The sequence below is a fragment of the Xyrauchen texanus genome, chromosome 12 (genome assembly GCF_025860055.1).
Source record: "Xyrauchen texanus isolate HMW12.3.18 chromosome 12, RBS_HiC_50CHRs, whole genome shotgun sequence".
In the NCBI taxonomy this organism is placed as follows: Eukaryota; Metazoa; Chordata; class Actinopteri; order Cypriniformes; family Catostomidae; genus Xyrauchen; species Xyrauchen texanus.
The window spans coordinates 34,393,612-34,411,736 of NC_068287.1; the positions used below are offsets into that span (position 1 = coordinate 34,393,612).

General features: G+C 35.9%; 1 protein-coding gene and 1 non-coding gene across 2 annotated transcripts; one reads left to right on the forward strand and one right to left on the reverse strand.

Annotated features, from left to right (window-relative positions):
- The first annotated feature begins 1,745 nt into the window (after positions 1–1,745).
- Positions 1,746–6,289, forward strand: arl5c (ADP-ribosylation factor-like 5C). Its single transcript, XM_052139765.1, has 6 exons — positions 1,746–2,136; positions 2,667–2,727; positions 4,006–4,153; positions 4,352–4,435; positions 4,596–4,747; positions 5,470–6,289. Exons 1-6 carry the CDS (start codon positions 2,091–2,093, stop codon positions 5,516–5,518), a joined length of 540 nt encoding a protein of 179 aa, XP_051995725.1. The 5' UTR covers positions 1,746–2,090; the 3' UTR covers positions 5,519–6,289.
- Positions 6,290–14,246: 7,957 nt separating this feature from the next.
- Positions 14,247–14,318, reverse strand: trnac-gca (transfer RNA cysteine (anticodon GCA)). Its single transcript has one exon. It is a non-coding gene; the product is annotated as a tRNA-Cys (tRNA).
- Between the last annotated feature and the right edge of the window lie 3,807 nt (positions 14,319–18,125).

The following is an 18,125-nucleotide window of genomic DNA, read 5'->3' on the forward strand; positions in this document are numbered from 1 at the left end:
TGTGTTCCACTGAAAAAAAGAATGTCTGAAACAACGAGAGTGAGTAAATGTTGACAGAATTTTCATTTTTGGGTGACCTTTCCCTTTAAAACTTTTTGAGTTAATTTGCAAAAATCCTGAAAAATTACATTCACAAGTAGGACTCTATTTGATTGTCTGCATAAACCGGGGAAATATATCCTCATTTTGTTCACAGGTGACTCATAGTAATACCAAAAAGAGACAACAACAAAGCCTTTACGCAGCTGTTGCCCAGGTGTAATTTCACTTCACCACACTCGTGCACAAACACTTCAGTGCATACATAGGCTTTGCAAACTGTATGTTTCTGTGCTTCCTGTACCAACCGCTCTCATATGTCTCATTATTACACATACCAAGACATTTCAGAAGTAAAACTTTCAAAATGAGACACAATAAATAGATGCATACTTTGCACAAAAAATCTAAACAAAAAAAGTGTGGGGGTGTAAATGTGTGTTTTGAAATCTTTTTCAGTTCAGGAAATTATTGCATGAAGCTCTTAGAATGACAGTGACAACAGGAAATTCATCATGGTCAGATCAAATCTGTAAAGAGGGAAGGAAAGAGTATAATGGGTGACATTGCATGTATGAAAGTCTGTTGTGGTTCCATGACGTTGCTAAATTCTTGTGCAATTATTATGTTTTCAATATGAAGTTTAAATCACAAAAATAAACTCTAAGTAGTTTACTCCAAACTCATGCGATTAGTTAAAGGGATAGTTCACATGAAAATTTAAATTCTGTCATTATTTATTCACCCTTATGTTGTTCCAGACCAGTATGAATTTCTTTTTTCCACATAACACAACAGATGTTAAGTAAAATGTTGTGCTATTGGAATGTTCCTACTTCTGAACGTGTAATTATGAGTAGGCCTATGTCGTGTTCACATGCTTTGTTGTCGGGAAGAACAGGAAACATGGACGAGGCCAGGTTAATTCATTCATATTTCTTAATGAACTTTTATATTGACACAATAATACATATCACTCAGCTTGCTGATGATAATTTAATAATATAATAATAATTTGTTCAGATACAAGCTATTTTTATGGTGTAAAAATGTACAGCATGCATAGAATGGTTGCTGATATACATACATTTATTTGATCAAAACGGCAAACACTAACAATTAGCTGTATTTAGAAATTTCATTACATAAACCATACTCTCCTCCTATCTTGGCAACTCAGTATCATAATTACGATATTTCCAAATCCACTTGAAGGGAACATTAGCCTCAATCACCATTCACTTTCATTGTATGTAAAAAATATGTATTGAAAGTGAATGGTGGCTGAGACTAACACACTGGCTAACATCTGCTTTAGCGTTTCATGGACAAAAGAAAGTTATAAGAGTGTGAAATAACATGAGGGTGAATAAATGATGACATGAACTCTCGTGAATTTTCGTACGCTGGCCCCTATGTATGGATGCCATATTGATGGTAATAAATCAAGTGTTCAGAAACCAAACAGAGAGTCCAGGGAATTCCAAGGGCTTTCTTTCACTTTCTGTCAAAACTACATTTCCTTAAAACATCCTCTAAAATTCCCCTGTGCGAAAATAAAACACACCGGATAACAACCCAAGCACCGCCTCGTGCGTCATTTTCGTAGGCGTCCAATGGGGATTGTCGTTTCGACTACTCCTGAAACGCGTGACGCGACCTATGCGTCATCACTCATCGTTTAAATATGCGGACGCCCACAGAAAACACGACTAAATTTCGTATTCCAGCCCCGGTTTTGCGGATCAGAGCACAGGGATAATCGAATTAAATAACGGGCTCTCGAGGAAAGAATTTCTTATCATTGCGTCCATATTAAAGACATTTTAACAAAAAAGATTTTTTGACGATACCGACCAGCAAGAAAGGGAATACTATCGTTTGTTCCATCGTTGGGTCACTGTTTTAACTGAGCTGTTTTAGTATTCAAAGCCAGATTTAAAGATTCAAAGGAGTCCGTTTAATAAATCCACCTCAACTATCGGGCAAATTAAGAAAACCCATTGTGATTTATCGGCAAAACCCACAATTTAGATTGACTGTCTACGGAAATGGGACTGCTGTTCGCTAAACTGATGACTGTGTTCGGGGATAGAGGTAAGAGGATGTTTTTATTATTTTCAATATTGTTCACTGCTTTTTTACCTTCGAGATGCTGTAAACATGGCTTTACTTGTATTGAGCCACATTAGTAAAAGTAACAAGTCTATTGAAAAGATTCACATCCTGTACTTTGTTTTAACTTCGTTGAGAAAATGCCATTGAAAAATATGATACAGGAAAACTACTTTTTCTGCTAGTGTTCATGCAATTCTTGTGTTAAGACGTCCTGTTCCTAAATTTCAGATAAGCCTCAATACATGCAGTCTGTTAGGTTCAAAGTTCAGTTATTTTATTTTTTTGCTTATCTACTGTTATTCTTTACCAATGTCCTCAATTTTTTTTTTGAACTTTCTTGAAATCAAACTAATAATTGAACAAATACAGACCACTAAATACTGATTTGTCAGAGATGCATGCCGTGTATTTTATCACAACAAATATAACTATATACATTGTCGTACAAAGTAATTAGCTAATGTGTCTGTGTTTTTTGTGTCCACTGACATCTCCTTCTTTCCTTCTAGAACATAAAGTAATTATTGTCGGATTGGACAATGCTGGGAAGACCACAATTCTTTACCAATTGTAAGTATTTTAACTTGAAAATATGAACAGGATAACCACATGCCATTCATACTACCACAGCAATGTCACGCTGCCATGTATCAGTCAATTGTGCTTTATAAACAGGGTTCAGAAGGATACTTTCAAAAATATTCTGCTACAGATTACAGAGTACATGCTGAAAAAGGTCATTTGTAATGTAGTCCATTAGATTACTCAAATTCAGACTATTCTACTTTGGATTAATTCTTCAGCTGGCAGATTTTTTCACTTGTTTTGACTATAAACAAGTAAATAAAGTGAGAAAATCTACTTCTCTGAAGAAAAAAAATGACTAAATATCGAATGCAGTTTTGCCTGCTCAACTAAATGTGTCTTGTTTTTAATGATTTTTAGGTATTGTTATAGAAAAACAATATTTATATTTTCATTAAGAATACAATTTTTGCAGTACATATTTCCTCTAGTATCAAAGGTCTAACTAGAGAAAAAAGTTCTGCTCCAATGTACATTTTTGTCATAGAATTCATTATAAAATATAATCCCGCCTGGTACCAGATGCATGTAAAGGCAAGAAATAGCATTTTAGCTTGGCATAAAGCTAAATGTTTACATGGCGATTTACACAAGGTTAAATATTTTTGCTGCTCCAAACTTCAAAACCCCACTGAGTGTACACATCGATATCCTTCTCTAATCATATGTGGATTCAGTTCATAGAATGAGGCAGAACATATATTGTTAGTAGCTTTCTATACAATGTTAAAGGCTACATTGATTAGCACTCCTTGTAAAAGTACCGTAACCACATAAAAAACACTGACATAACATGTAATAGTGCATTTAATGGATTTATGTTTCATCTGTCAAAGCGTTTCTAATTGTTCTTTGTTAAGCTGTAAAAACACAATGTAGCTCCTCTATTAAGCTCCCATGGGAAAATTCCTCAATGATGTCATATCCGTATGAATGAAACAAATCATAAAAAAGTATTTATATAAATAAATGTTTTCCAACTGAATAGATTAAATGTCAAATTAAACAAAGTACAATAAAATGAAAAGTGATCTCTTCAGTAATCAAAATACATTTTTAATGTAACTATTCCGATTACCAATAATTTGGAATACAGTTACTAATATTTAGTATTTTAAATACGTAATCCTGTTACATGTATTCAGTTATTCCCCAACCCTGTGTATAAACCATTTGCCCGTTGATAATAATATACCATGCTGATTTTTAAAGCATGTCTTGTCTTCTTGGTAACTTATGTGATTTTACTATGGTTCTCTCTAGTTTAACAAAAGAAGCAGTGCAGACCTCTCCCACAATTGGCAGCAACGTGGAGGAAATTGCCGTAAAGAAAACACGCTTTCTCGTTTGGGACATTGGTGGGCAGGAGAGTCTCAGAGCAAGCTGGAATTCGTATTACTGTAACACAGAGGTGTGTATCTTTAACCTGCGGACTTTGCTGATGTGAAACAAGTTATGTAAAACTAATGATTGCTGCACCGGTTGTGTCTATCTCTGAGGGACAGATGCAGTAAAAGTATATCAGATGATGTGTAAGAACAACATTTGCATGCATGTGTCTAGGAATAATCTTTAGAACATTTACTAATTTTCTCCTTAACTGAAACAGATCATCATCCTGGTGGTTGATAGCACTGATCGAGAACGTTTGACTGTGACTAAAGAAGAACTTCATCGCATGCTTGCACACGAGGTTAGTTTCCATGTAGCTGCTTAATGACACTTGTTATGAATATATTTCATGAAGGGAATTTCAAGTACTTGGCACATGTGTTGGATCCTAACAAATTTCTCTTGCTGTTATCCTTTTTTTTTTTTTTTTTACTTTTTGTACTACTCACTCATCCACACAGGATCTGCAGAATGCATCAGTGCTGGTTTTGGCGAATAAGCAGGATATGAAGAACAGTATGACTGCTGCGGAGATCTCCCAGAGTCTGACACTCAGCTCGCTCAACGCTCGTTCCTGGCATGTCCAGGCTTGTTGTGCTCTCACTGGAGAGGGGTATGTGTGTTTCTTAGGTTATATAGGTGTCTAGTCTATGTGTGTCTGTTAGGGGTGGGTGATATATTGGTAGAAATTTGACAACCGGCAGAAATTTTGGATTATCTTATCTACCCGACATTCTTACCAACACTGTGTCATGTGGCAACAATTATGTGTCATGCAGGTTTTTTTAAACTATACATCAACATTAATAAAATTCTGTTCGAATGATGTTAGATATTAGAAAACAAACCGGTCATGTCTGCTTATAGTTATTCATATATTCTCTATAGAGATGACAAATCATTAAGAAATCATTTATTTTCATTGGATGTGATGATACTGAACAAGATAAGACTGAATGAGGCATAATGTGGAATTTAGCATTATGGTAAGGTTTATTTAAAACCAAATAGATTTTTTTATTATTATTTGACTGTTTGTCAAGTTCCTAATAAAGAGAAGATTATATAAGAAGTAGATAAGTTTTTCATTGTTAAAGTAATTTCTTCTATTCAAGCTTAATATGCAGAGACACCCATAATTAAGCCTTTGATAGGTTAATTTTTTTGAACACTGTGTCTCTGTGGCACTATGCAAATTTGTCTACTTGTTTTGAGTGACCCGTCTCAAGAAAGACAAAAACATTGAAACAGCTTTAAGCTTAATGAAGAAAAACTCGGGTGAGGGCCAAGTTTATTTAATTTATTGTAACCACCTCTTTCTCTTTCACTCTACAGTTTACCAGCCAGTCTAGACTGGATGCAATCCCGTGTTGTGGCAAACTAACTCCAGCAGCCAAGCCTATTTAACCTCTGGAACTGTTGAAAGAGCGACCTAGGTCTACTTACACTGTTGTTCAGCTCTCTGTGCCTCGATCTGGGAATCAGCCAGATTAACCTTCAAATTCTAAAACCTGGAGGAACACGCCTAATCACCATCACCAATTATACTCTGGAGACCCGATGAATCCTGGATACTCTGAGTGTGTGAGTGTGTGAGTGTGTGAGTGTGTGAGTGTGTGAGTGTGAGTGTGAGAGAGAGAGAGAGAGAGAGAGAGAGAGAGAGAGAGAGAGAGAGAGAGAGAGAGAGAGAGAGCGCGCTTGAATGTGTATGTGTGTGGACATGTGCATGTTGTGTATTATGTGACTCCGTTCTAGAGGTCTACATTGTTTACATTACAGACTTCTGAAATGATCTGATCTGATCATGATGTGTCGGTGCCACTGCTAAGTATTCACCTCTGGGTTGTTATAAACCAACGGCTGTACAGACAGCTTCACTTTACAAGTGGAGCAATTACCTACAGACAGCTATTGAGATGCGGGATGGTTCATATGCCTGTACTGATTGTGCTGAGCCACTAAGCTATTGAGCAAGCATTACTTGAAGTATTTAAATGGTATTGTATGTATGTTGTACAGATATCTGCATGCTGAAATGAGAAAAGTGTTCAAGTATTTTATTTTTAAAAGTAGACTGGATATCCATAGTATGTTTTCTTAATTTTGTACAAAATGGTTTTGTACAAATAAAAATCTCTATTAAAAATGTGCCTTAACTGCCTTTGGTTTATGTTTAAAAAAAGTGCCTGTTTAATATATATATTAAATGTATTTATTTATATTTTTTATAGAAATGTATATACTGTATATGATAGAAATGTTTATGACTGAAAATTGTATTGAACTGTAGAGCACGTATAACAGTTACATTAGAGACCAGTTTACACCCATTTAACAGGTACAGGCACTCTGGCTACACAAAAGAAGCGACCATTGTCAGATCAAATAGCTGAATAAAGTCTGACCATTCAGATGATAAACTGCCCCTCCCCATGTAGCCCTTTTATGCTAATGCATTAGCTCTTAGTGGTACTTAAAAGACTACAACAGACCAAAGAGGGGGTTTCAGTCAAATAATATTCAAATTTAAAACATAACACAAGTTGCTTATATTCAGTATAATATACTCATTTTAAAATTTCAATAACATTATAATCATTACTGTCAATTTTACTTTATTAAAATAAGCTGTCATTTATCCCAACATAAGTGTCACTTTTCGCACAAGTCCGCAGCCATTTTAAATAGATCAATGAACATTGAAACACATTTTTTTCACAAATAACCACTAGATGGTGCCATAAGCAAGTTAAAATTCCAAACCATAGGTTGTTTGGCTCGTCAGCTTGAACTAGCATTTGTTCCACATATCAGTGTAAATACTTGCACTGTGCACGTAAAAAATAATAATGCAGGCCTAACAAAATATGTAGTTTGATGTACATGTTTATTGTTTATACATGTTAACACAGGCTACTGTCTACCAAAATGATGAAGAAGTAATGATACAATTAAATTTGTCAAATTTATATTTCCCTGTGTACCAAGCTAGAAGAAGAATCCTTTGTTTTGGTCACACATTATACACACATTCTTTTGCATATATACACTGAAATTTATTAGTTTTCACAATTCACAGCTAACTATTTTGGCCTGGTTTTATTTTTGATGTTGTTGATGAATAAACATCAAATGCTAATTATATATATATGAATAGCTTTTATTTTGAAAAACTGAAATTATTTTTATTTTGAAATTAATTACACATATATGCGCATTAACACAATACCTCGCGTGGACCTTATTATTTGACATACAAATCACAATAATGGTGACAGCCAAAGAGAACATATTAAGTATAAGATGAGCTCTGAATAATTACAAAATGACAAATAGGGCTGAGATGATTAGTCGACGTTATCGACAATGTCGACAATAAAATTTCCGTTGTCGAATAGCCGTTTGATCTCATTTAATGTGACTTGAGATCACATTAAACTCTTAAAGGGGTCATGACATGAGAAACCAAATTTGCCTTGATCTTTTTGTATATAAGAGGTCTTTGTATCATTAAAACGTCCTGCAAGTTTAATATTTTAAGACGTCCTCCCCATTCTAAACGAATCATTTATTTAATCAAGCTCAAAATACAGCTCGTTCTGGATTCATGGTTAGAAGTGACGTGATCGGTTAGAAGTGACGTACCAGCGTTTGCATATGACCGCCTCCAGCACAAGATAACTACGCTTTAAGCGCAAGACAACTACGCTCATTTCAGTATCGCCGTCGCCTCACAAGTGTTCAGTCGATGGACAGCGAGCTCTGACAGAGACTACTTGTGCACAGGAAAATTACGATGCCACACAGATGTGCTGTTCCTGGCTGTGGTCAAACAAAACCTGTGAATAAGCTGCCGAAAGATCCAGGCGTCAGGGAAAAATGGATGCAGTTTATTTTTTGCGGACGTCCCAGTCACGGCAGTGTTAACTTAAGCGTTTGTTCTGTACATTTTAAGGATGACTGTTTTGAGAACAAATCTCAATATGATGCTGGCTTTGCCAGAAAACTGTTGCTCAAAGATAAGTCCGTGCCGACTATTCTGGGAACAACGACGACGCAAACTGTAAGTAATCTATTTTAAACTTTAAACTACTTTTTAAAGCGCAATTTCATTCATTATGAATAATCACAGTGTTTTTACTTAGTTTACTTGCATATTGTTCTGGCTGGGGCGTCAATAATTGATACATAGGCACTGACGTTAGCCAATCATAACAGTGGGCGTTAACACTGAAGTCTTAAATGGAAAACGCCCCCAAAACAGACTGTTTGAATCAGAGGATGAGAAACAGGGTGGGAAAAGGTCATAAATCACTAGATTTTAAAAGTTTTTCTTAAAAAAAAAATATATTAATACTATAATTGCACCTAAGGGAACATAATAATACAATAAAAAAAACCCATGTCATGACCCCTTTAATGACGGCGCACTAGAGCAGCACTGCAGTTCACCCCTGACTGAGGAGAGGATGAACACACAGCTCACTGTCCAGATACACTATAAACTTTCCAAACAGTACTTATTTGGTACAAAAATACCAAATAAATAAATACAGAAGCACTCTGGTTGAGGAATAAGCAGAGCGAGAACTCTTTAAAGGAAACACCCCAGCCTTACATCTTAAATGCAGTTATATTTAATGCGTTATAGCTTTATTACAGTTTAAATAATATGGAAGCAGATCATGTAAATAACTCCAAACTCCGAAACGGCCATTTTTCATGGGGTCACTCATGTGGATGCTCGTCCCTTGAGAACGCATGCTTAATGCAGCTAGATTATAATGTGATGAATCTGTGTATCATTCATTCATTTCATTTTCAATTAGGAATTAAATATCGGAAAAACTAAAATTATTGTTATTTCAATATTTGTTTACATTACCAATATAAAAAAACAAATAATGACTTGTTTTTTGTATTTCGATTTAATGCTCAAGTTAAAAATATGAAACAGGAAAAATAACCACTGGACACTGTGTGCTTTGATTATTTGATTTCACTAATATATGGCTTGAAAATTTGATTTGCACTCTTTAGTGGACCTGAAACGCCCCTTTCTTCTGATTGGTCAACCTGCACTATCGTCTTCAATGCTGTGAGACAGAATAAAAATTCTCTGCTGTTAAATTGTTCAGATTAATTAATTTCAGTTAATATTAAATTCTTTACCATTTATTTTCCAAATCTCTCATCAAATAGTCAGACACAGTGCCTACACACAGGGCCGTAGCCAGATCATCTGGGCCCCTTGGCTGCATCTTGCTCTGGACCCCTTTCCTATTAAAAAATACAGTTTTTAATTTGTTGTGGGGCCCCCTGGACCTTTAGGCCCCTAGAATCATTACCACATTTCACCCCACTAGCTACGGCCTTGCCTATACACAACCATCAAATGTTCAGTGCAGACAGGGTTTCGTCTTCATGTGATTCAGCATTAGGTCAATCATTGCCACGTGAAACAATTGATAAGAGCAACTCACTCTCACACACACACTCTCACACACACACACACATTATTAAGATGTTTATTAAGATTAATCCACTAAGTGGCTTTTCCACTAAGCTATATCCCCACACTCAACGTAATGTTAAAGGTTTTGTTTTCACAGGGTTGCCATCTAGCTTTTAGTCCAGAATAATGTGTGCTTAATGGGTATGTGCATAGAAGTATGTTTATTTTGTATATTTCTTTGTCTTCAAAGCAGTGGTGTAGCCAAAACAAGACTCTGGGTGTGCCAAGGAAAAACTGGGTGTGCAAGAACTGAAGCACAATAAAGTGAACATTAAAGCGATAATTCACCCAAAAATGAAAATTCCCACATAATTTACTCACTCTCATGCCATCCCAGATGTATATGACTTTCTTTTTTATGCTGAACACAAAAAAAAGATTTTTAGAAGAATATTTCAGCTCTGTAGGTCCAAATAATGCAAGTGAATTGTTGCAGGATATTTGAAGCTCCAAAAAGCACATAAAGGCAGCATAAAATTAATCCACAGGACTCCACAGTGGTTAAATCTATGTCTTCACAAGCGATATGGTAGTGAGTGAGAAACAGATAAATATTTAAGTCCTTTTTTACAATATATTCTCCTCCCTGCCCAGCAGGTGGTAATATGCTCAAATAATGCAAATCGCTATAAACAAAAGAAGAAGAATGTGAAAGCCCCTTTCCTCGTATTTGTCCAGTATTTGTCCACAATTGTTTATTTGTGAAGCAATGTGCAAAAAAGTAAAAAAAAAAATTTGCCATTTGTACAACAGTTTGAAAGGGAGTCTTAGGAATGCTAGGCAACAGCTGCAATGATGTCATAACCCTTGTGAACAAGAGGCTGCATAATGGATAAGCCAGGCCTCAATATGGAATCATGACCCGGCCCCGCCCTCTGCCCTGCCACACCTAACTTTCCAAGTGTATTCTCCAAATATAACACAACATGTATTGAATTGAGCAGTTTCAATTCATTCCTATGGGAGTTGAGCACCACGCTCGTAAGGTTGATTTTCATTGTAATGGATTGAAAACAGCCGCTTCACTCACCATGTGCCAGTGGACACGTACAATCAGTAAAACTTTCCACCTTTCTCTTGTGAGATCTGGAAACACTGCAACTGGTAGGCTATAAGGGTGATTATGTGCAGCATTTAGCACAGAGTACTGCCATTTAAAAATAGAACATTATTAACTATTCTTTTATTTTGTTTAAACCAGTTACTATTTGGAAAGGAGGCTGCTGAATGCCGGAACAGAAACAAAAAATTCCATTTCTGCTCAGAACGAACCGAAATGAAAAACATTTCGGTTTTAGTCCCCGATTTCATTTGAGTGTGCAACCTTATGTTTTGGGTGGTATTTGCACACCCTGGCTCACCCATGGCTACACCACTGCTTCAAAGTGAGTGTGCAGGATTCTAGGCATAAAAGAATGGATGCAGATTAAGCTCTCTTAGTTGCTGTGCTGGTCAGTCCTGAGCTGTGGGTGACTCTGCTCTGGGAAAGTGGCGTTCAATGCTGCATTTTATATACTCAATTTGTGCCACTTGATTATTGGGCCTCCATGACCACCTCCTATTAAAAGTTACAAATAAAAAAAGAAAATCAATTTTCAATCACTTTATCAGTGCAGCTTGTAAGAACAGATGTATTTATTGTTGTATTGCGATCAATTGTTCTGAAAATCAGACCTTTAAAGAATTATCTATTGGTAGTTTAAGTTGTCATGCTTGTCTGATGAAATACATTTCTTTCTCTGGATGGGACTGCATCGGTAGCACATGTTTTCAGGCAGGAAAAACAGGATGACCTCAATCTTGATGCATTGCCAGTATTTAACTGAGGTAAAAACATACAGTATAGCACATACTGGCAGCAGGGAATACATATTAGGTTGTACTAGCACCTTAATAACTGAGGAAAAATACAGGTACAACTTCATGTTCGGCAGTGCTTACCAACAAACCAAATCCAAACACTAAGTAAGTCTTGTTGGCATCTGCTTTCTATGATTGGACAAGTATTGAGAAAATCTGGTTGTAATTCAATGAAAAAGATAATGTTATTTGCTAATGTTAACAGCCAATCCCGTAATTCATCATACTTTATTTTATTTGTTTTAAGAATGGTTGCTGGTGACTGTTGTTACATGTCTAATTAATGAGGCTAGATGGAATGCGGAACATTCAGAATGACGGTTGTTCCAATTCTGTGGAAAGCTGCAGAGTTTTCTCTGGAGTTCTGCAGACCCGTATTGTATGTGGATCTTCCAATCACACATTTCCAGAGCGGGAACATATGAGCTGTTGTCTAAAGACTCTAGAATTAGCAAAACTGTTAAGAATTCAACAATCAAATCCCTTAATGGAGATCAGTGTAAATGGCAACAGTTCCATGAAGACAGACTTGCATATTGAGCTGCTCAACAGTTACACATTATATTAAACATGAAGAAACCTGCTTCCATCCGAACACTGCTCTATGCTCAGATTCTATTTAAACAATTGAAAAGAACAATACATTCCAGTTACATTCAGAGACCTCTTGAAAGTTTTGAGAGTCTGCCTTATCCTCGAGAAGGGAAATAACCAACTATGTAAGTGATATTCTACAGTCAGTAGGTATGAGGACCCCAGTATCAAGATATACACTGTATATATCGGGACCCCGATGCGTCATAAACCTGAACCTGGCTGACTGTACATTATCCTGTTTATTACACAGCTACTAACGTAATAAATATATAAAGGACATGAAATATACATTTGGTTAAAATTATGTTAATATGTGAGATGAAAAAAATCACTTAGCAGCTGATTTGCAGGCTGGTTTGTAACAGAGTTCTGATGGTTGACTGCTCAGTATCCATCTTATTACAAGACAACTTGCCAAAAAATAAAGGTTGAAATTAGTTCAAATAATTTTATTAGCTTAACTGTAGAGATTGCAGAGTGATAAGGGAAGTAGGAAGATGACTCGCAATAGACCTTATTCTCAGCAGCGCCATCTTTGATGGGAATGACAATGAGGCTGTGAGGTATGGTTGTACAGTTGTTAAAAGTGTTTTTGGATCGTTCCACTGAAGAAACATTGAAAAGCATCTTTCCAATGAATTTTTAGTGGACAAAAAACTCCAGACAACATGTGTTGTGGAAAATGTCATATGATCTAGGAGCTTTTTGATAACTTTATACAGTTCATGTCATTAAAGAGATGGTAAGTCTATCTCTCAGAGTCTCATTTTCACTCCCTTTAAAAATCTAAAATATACCCATATCAGTCTGATATGACTAAATCCACGTATGTTCGGTTGTACCTCAAACATATCAGACCACTAGATGGAGCCATTGACCAATCACAATCGAATATTCCAGAGAGCAGTGAAATAACTGAATATTTGATTTGTTTTACATAGTACAATTACTCTTGCATAGTATCTCCCCATTCCCACACTCAAAAAAATATTGTAGCCTATTTTTAAGATGTATCCATTTCAATTGAATAACAAATTTCCATCTAATTGAATTGCCTAATCTTTAACAAAATGCAAATTTACAAATCATAGAAAATGCAAGTTTTATTAATTACATTTTCTTCAAGACTATTCAATTCAATTAGATGGAAATGTGTTATTAAATTGAAATTAATACATCTTAAAAATAGGCTACAATATTTTTTAGTGCATATAAGTCCTTACCTTTTTGTGCTCTATTCTTGAACTCTGAAAATTGTAATTACATCTATTTGCCATGAGATGTGTCATAAAGATATTATGCATCACTGTGCACCAATAGTAATGGTACTGCACTGAGCGTAAGAAACATTTTATTAATGAAAGCCTCATTGCTTGCATATTTTTTTAAGTAAGAATTTCGTGGAAATTAAAGAGTTTGTTGTAACAGTATGTTTGGCACATTTGGATTATTTTGTGTAAAACTAATTTGTGGCTGTTCTTCTTCAAGAAACCTTAACTAACATTATAAATAGACTTTAGGGAAAACAATATTATAAAAACGACTTGGTATTCTATCCGAGGTCTTTATACACAGTTGAACTGGAGAATTCTTGATACGTCATTAAATGCATTGTCTTTATTTGGGCGACACCTGGTGGCTAAGTATACAACTAAATAGAAATCAGAACATGATTACATCAGCCTTTCATAAGAATTATTACATGATTTCTAAGGTCAAATAAATAGTTCAGTTGGTCTGAGCACTTGTGCGCATAGCAGTTGGTTCTTGGTTCAATGCTGGACACCCTTTCAAATATTTTTATAGTTTTACTCTTGTGTTTGTTGGCTTAAACTGGTTTAAGTTGTCTTGGACTCGATGTGAACTCTTAAAAAAAGAGAAAGCATTTAATATACATAAATGGATTCCAAATACGAAACTGAGTCAGTTTCTTAATATCAGATTTATTTCAATTCTAAATACTCCTTCATTGTTTTGACAATGTTTTCCCCTTCTGTTGTGTCATGTGGTTTCAAAATAACAATATGATTACTTTTTAGTCAATGTGTAGACGATGAGGCTGTTGAACCTCTTGGCTTAAGCTTCGTTTGTGAAACCTGTTGTAAGTGGCATTTTATAATTTGTATGTGTTCTGAAAACAAGGGGGCACCTGGATTTAAACCAGAGACCTCTTGAACTGCAGTCAAATGCTCTACCACTGAGCTATACCCCCATTTTTCAAAGTGCATTACAGGTGTTGTTTTCACAAGCTAGTCACATACTGTTCAGTCTTGCTAGATAGAGCATTGTGTATTCAATGGGTGTTTATCAAACTGTATGTTTAAATATATCTCATTTGTGTATTTTGTTTGCCTGTAACTCTGTGTTCTCCTCTTGATGTGATACTCGTGTAATTATTGTACTAAGAGGGCATTGATTTTTGTTTAAAAAGATTTTCAATGTGGTTGTGCCATGCTGAAATAGAATACAAAATGGAGTCTGATGTAACATCTTGGTGCCATATGAGGATTCAATCCATTCATTATATATATATATTTTTTTGTTTTTCATTGTGTACCTACAGATTGGTAAGGCCAAAGCCTCCAATTACTTGTTTAGGCCAACAAATATAATCCGAAAAAATATGAAAGTATGTCTGCCATTAAAGGGAAAGTTCATCCAAAAATTCGATTTCTCTCATCATACTCATGCCAACTCATGTGTGTATGAATTTCTATTGCATAACACAAACAAAGATTTTTAGAAGAATATTTCAGCTCTGTTGGTCCATACAATACAAGTGAATGGTGACCAAAACTTTGAAGCTCCATAAAGCACATAAGTAATCCACAGCACTCCAGTGATTTAATTAAGTTTCTGAGACAATACAATCGATTTTGGGTGAAAACAGACCAAAATATAATCCTTTTTCTCTGTACATCTTGCCATTGCAGTCTCTAGGCATAATCATGATTTCAAGATTGATGGCACTTCCTAGTGCTTGGCGCATGTGCAGAGTGCTAGATGGTACTAGGAAGAGTAATCAAGCTTGAACTCAGGTGTCAGGATTTATAGTGAAAGGGAATTATATTTTGGTCTGTTATCTCCCAAAACCGATTGTATTGCTTCAGAAAACACAGATTAAACCACTGGAGTTTGATGGATTACCTTTTACGGAGCGACAATTTGCACTAGGTGTAAATAGCACCTGCAACACAGCACAGCTATTTGCACTCAAATAGTCTGGTGGAAACACAGAAATTGAAGATAAATTGCAACTGTTTCTGCAGTGGTGTAGTGTGTAAAGATGGTGTGGATGTGCATTTTTCAGCAGAAGACCTGGGTTCATCCTGTTTGCTGTTTCCACTGTTTGCAGTTTTAACATTTCCTTTAATACTACTACTACTAATAAAATAATAATAATTTAAAGGTTGATTTCCTGACAGTGATTTGATCACGGTGAAGGTCAGGAATTTCAGAGAAAAATAACCATGGTTTTATTATAGTAATATTGTTGTAATCTTGTTTTTTGTTTTGTTTGGCAGAAGCCATAGTTTAATGCAATTAACCATGGTTTTACTACAGTAATATGCTGTTAATATAGTAACCAATTTTAATTTTGTGGTGACTTTGATTTTTTTAATACAAAATATCATGATGATAAAATGGTCACAGTAGTAAAACCATGGTACATTTGTGTAAGGTAAGTTAAGGGTTAGAGGTAGGGGTTGGTGTAGTGTGTCTGTGGGACTCTATATAAAGACATTAAACACACTGCAGTGATACTGTATGTTAGTATTTCATTATGAGTGAAAATATTATCTAACACTATTTGCACGTATTGTTTGCTTTTTGTGGCTATTTCCACTTAATGCAAACAGCATCTGCCTTACTTTTGAGCCTTTATTTGCTTTTTTGAGCTTCAAACTTTTGGTCACCATTCACTTGCATTGTATGGACCAACAGAGCTTAAATATTCTTCTAAAATCTTTATGTTCAGCAGAAGAAATAAAGTCATAATCATCTGGGATGGCATGAGGGTGAGTAAATGATGAAAAAAAAAAAATAATTTTGGAGGAATTATTCCTTTAAATCCGGGACTACTTACTTTGCAAGCAAGTTCTCTGATCATCTGAGCTATATCCTGATTTATTACATCGTGGATATGACCAACAACAAAAAAAGAGATTGTCATGGTCCTGTTATGTCAGGTTGGGTTTTTGTCTGATGACACCATGACATCATCGTCATGTTCTGTCTTCGTGTTGAGCGTACGGGTCTTGGTGTGAGTTACCACCGTGAGCTCTTCGGTGATGTCACGGTCCTGTCATTCTGTCAGGTTGGGTTTTTATCTAATGGGACTGTGACCTTATCATCCCATATCTTGTGTTTCGCATAGTTGGGGTGTGTGAGTTACTGCAGTGCGCTCTTCGGTTGGTCTTGTTCATGTCCGGAGCATGGTGTCTGGATCCTGACTTCCTGTATGGTTTGGTTTCGGGTATCAGGACACTCATGCTCCATTTTCTGTTTGTTTTGTTCTAATTGTGTTGACGTTTTCTCCCTCATGTGTTTCAGGCACTGCTGGCACGCATAATCATGGGATTGCTGATCATGCCAACTTTCAGCTGGCGAGCGGCACCTGTCCCTTGTTTGTTCCTGCTTATTTTAATCCCTTTGTGTGTCATGTTCATTGCTGGATTGTTGAATGTAGTTTGTTGTTGTTTATTGCATGTATTCTTTATAGAAATCTGTTTGTGTGAAGTAACTTACCTCAGTCTCTCTGCCTTGTTGGTCCTGTCTCGTGTATCTCTTTGGTTGCCCGTCTCTACCCACGTGTCGGGAGTGTGGTTGCCTTCCAGTTTGCTGCGCAAGAGGCTCTACAGCTGAGGTTTCCTCGCAGCTCTGCTCCTCACCGCCACAGCACATGTGATCGTCTGCGGTAGCACTTTTCACGGAGGATTCCTCATAACTATGCTAAATTTATTATTTGAACTGTAAATAAATCCTTTTGAACTGTTCATCTGCTATTGGGTCTCTTTGTCTTGACTTTGGGGCAGTGGTGGCTCAGCGGTTAAGGCTCTGGGTTACTACCAGACGGTCGGGGGTTCAATCCTCAACACCGCCAAGATGCCACTGTTGGGCCCTTGACCCTATCTGCTCCAGGGGTGCCATGTCATTACTGACCCTGCACTCTGATCCCAGCATAGCTGGGATATGTGAAAAACATAATTTCACTGTATATATGTATAATGCGTGACAATAGTAAAGGCTTTCTTCTTCTTCTGACAGAGATTGGTGTTAATCTGATGAGATGAACTTGTCTTGTTGGCGGAATGCAATACATTCAGCCAACAGATGTCGCCTAAACAAAGGGCGACACAGACCGAAGCTCTTGCTAAAAAAGAATTTTGGCACATCCAATTCAAAACGGAAATTCAACACATATCATTTCAAAGCATTTCAAAGGGCTTCAAGTATAATCTGGGCAAGGAATTAAAACTCTGCAGATATAAAGATGCAACAAACTCACATAAGAGTGAAAATATGAGCAATTCATCTGCAAAATATCTTCAAAAAATATCTTCTACACTTTAAGATGTATGTTTATTTTGTTTTACATATATTTATATTTGTTTATATTTATATATGTATGTATTTTTTTTAAATTAATATTTACACAGTTATGTGAGTAATTGACATGACATTTTAAGCACTGTGTCCAGCTGTGTGACACTTTTTTCATCTAACTATTTTAAACAACATTTTATGATCTAGTATAGCTATTTATACATACACAGTATATTATTATTGTTATGTTGTTTCTACAATCTTATATCAACCAAGACAATAGTTTATTTGCACTTCTAAATAAAAAGTTGAATGGTGATTAAGATCTTTAAAAACTTTGAAGAAATGCTGACTTGTCACAGCACCTAAAATACACACTTTCCCTTGTACTTTCATGTAGGCTACATTTGTAACATCTGTAAGTTGGGGGGAAAAGTTTTCTGGCATGTTATTTGTCTTAGCTATAAAGTGC

Bases quoted from the DNA above. Each gene is read 5' to 3' on its own strand.
- arl5c (XM_052139765.1), top strand. From the start codon at position 2,091: ATGGGACTGCTGTTCGCTAAACTGATGACTGTGTTCGGGGATAGAG. The intron at 4,154-4,351 runs GTGTGTATCTTT...TAACTGAAACAG, and splicing joins CGTATTACTGTAACACAGAG to ATCATCATCCTGGTGGTTGA. The intron at 4,436-4,595 runs GTTAGTTTCCAT...TCATCCACACAG, and splicing joins ATCGCATGCTTGCACACGAG to GATCTGCAGAATGCATCAGT.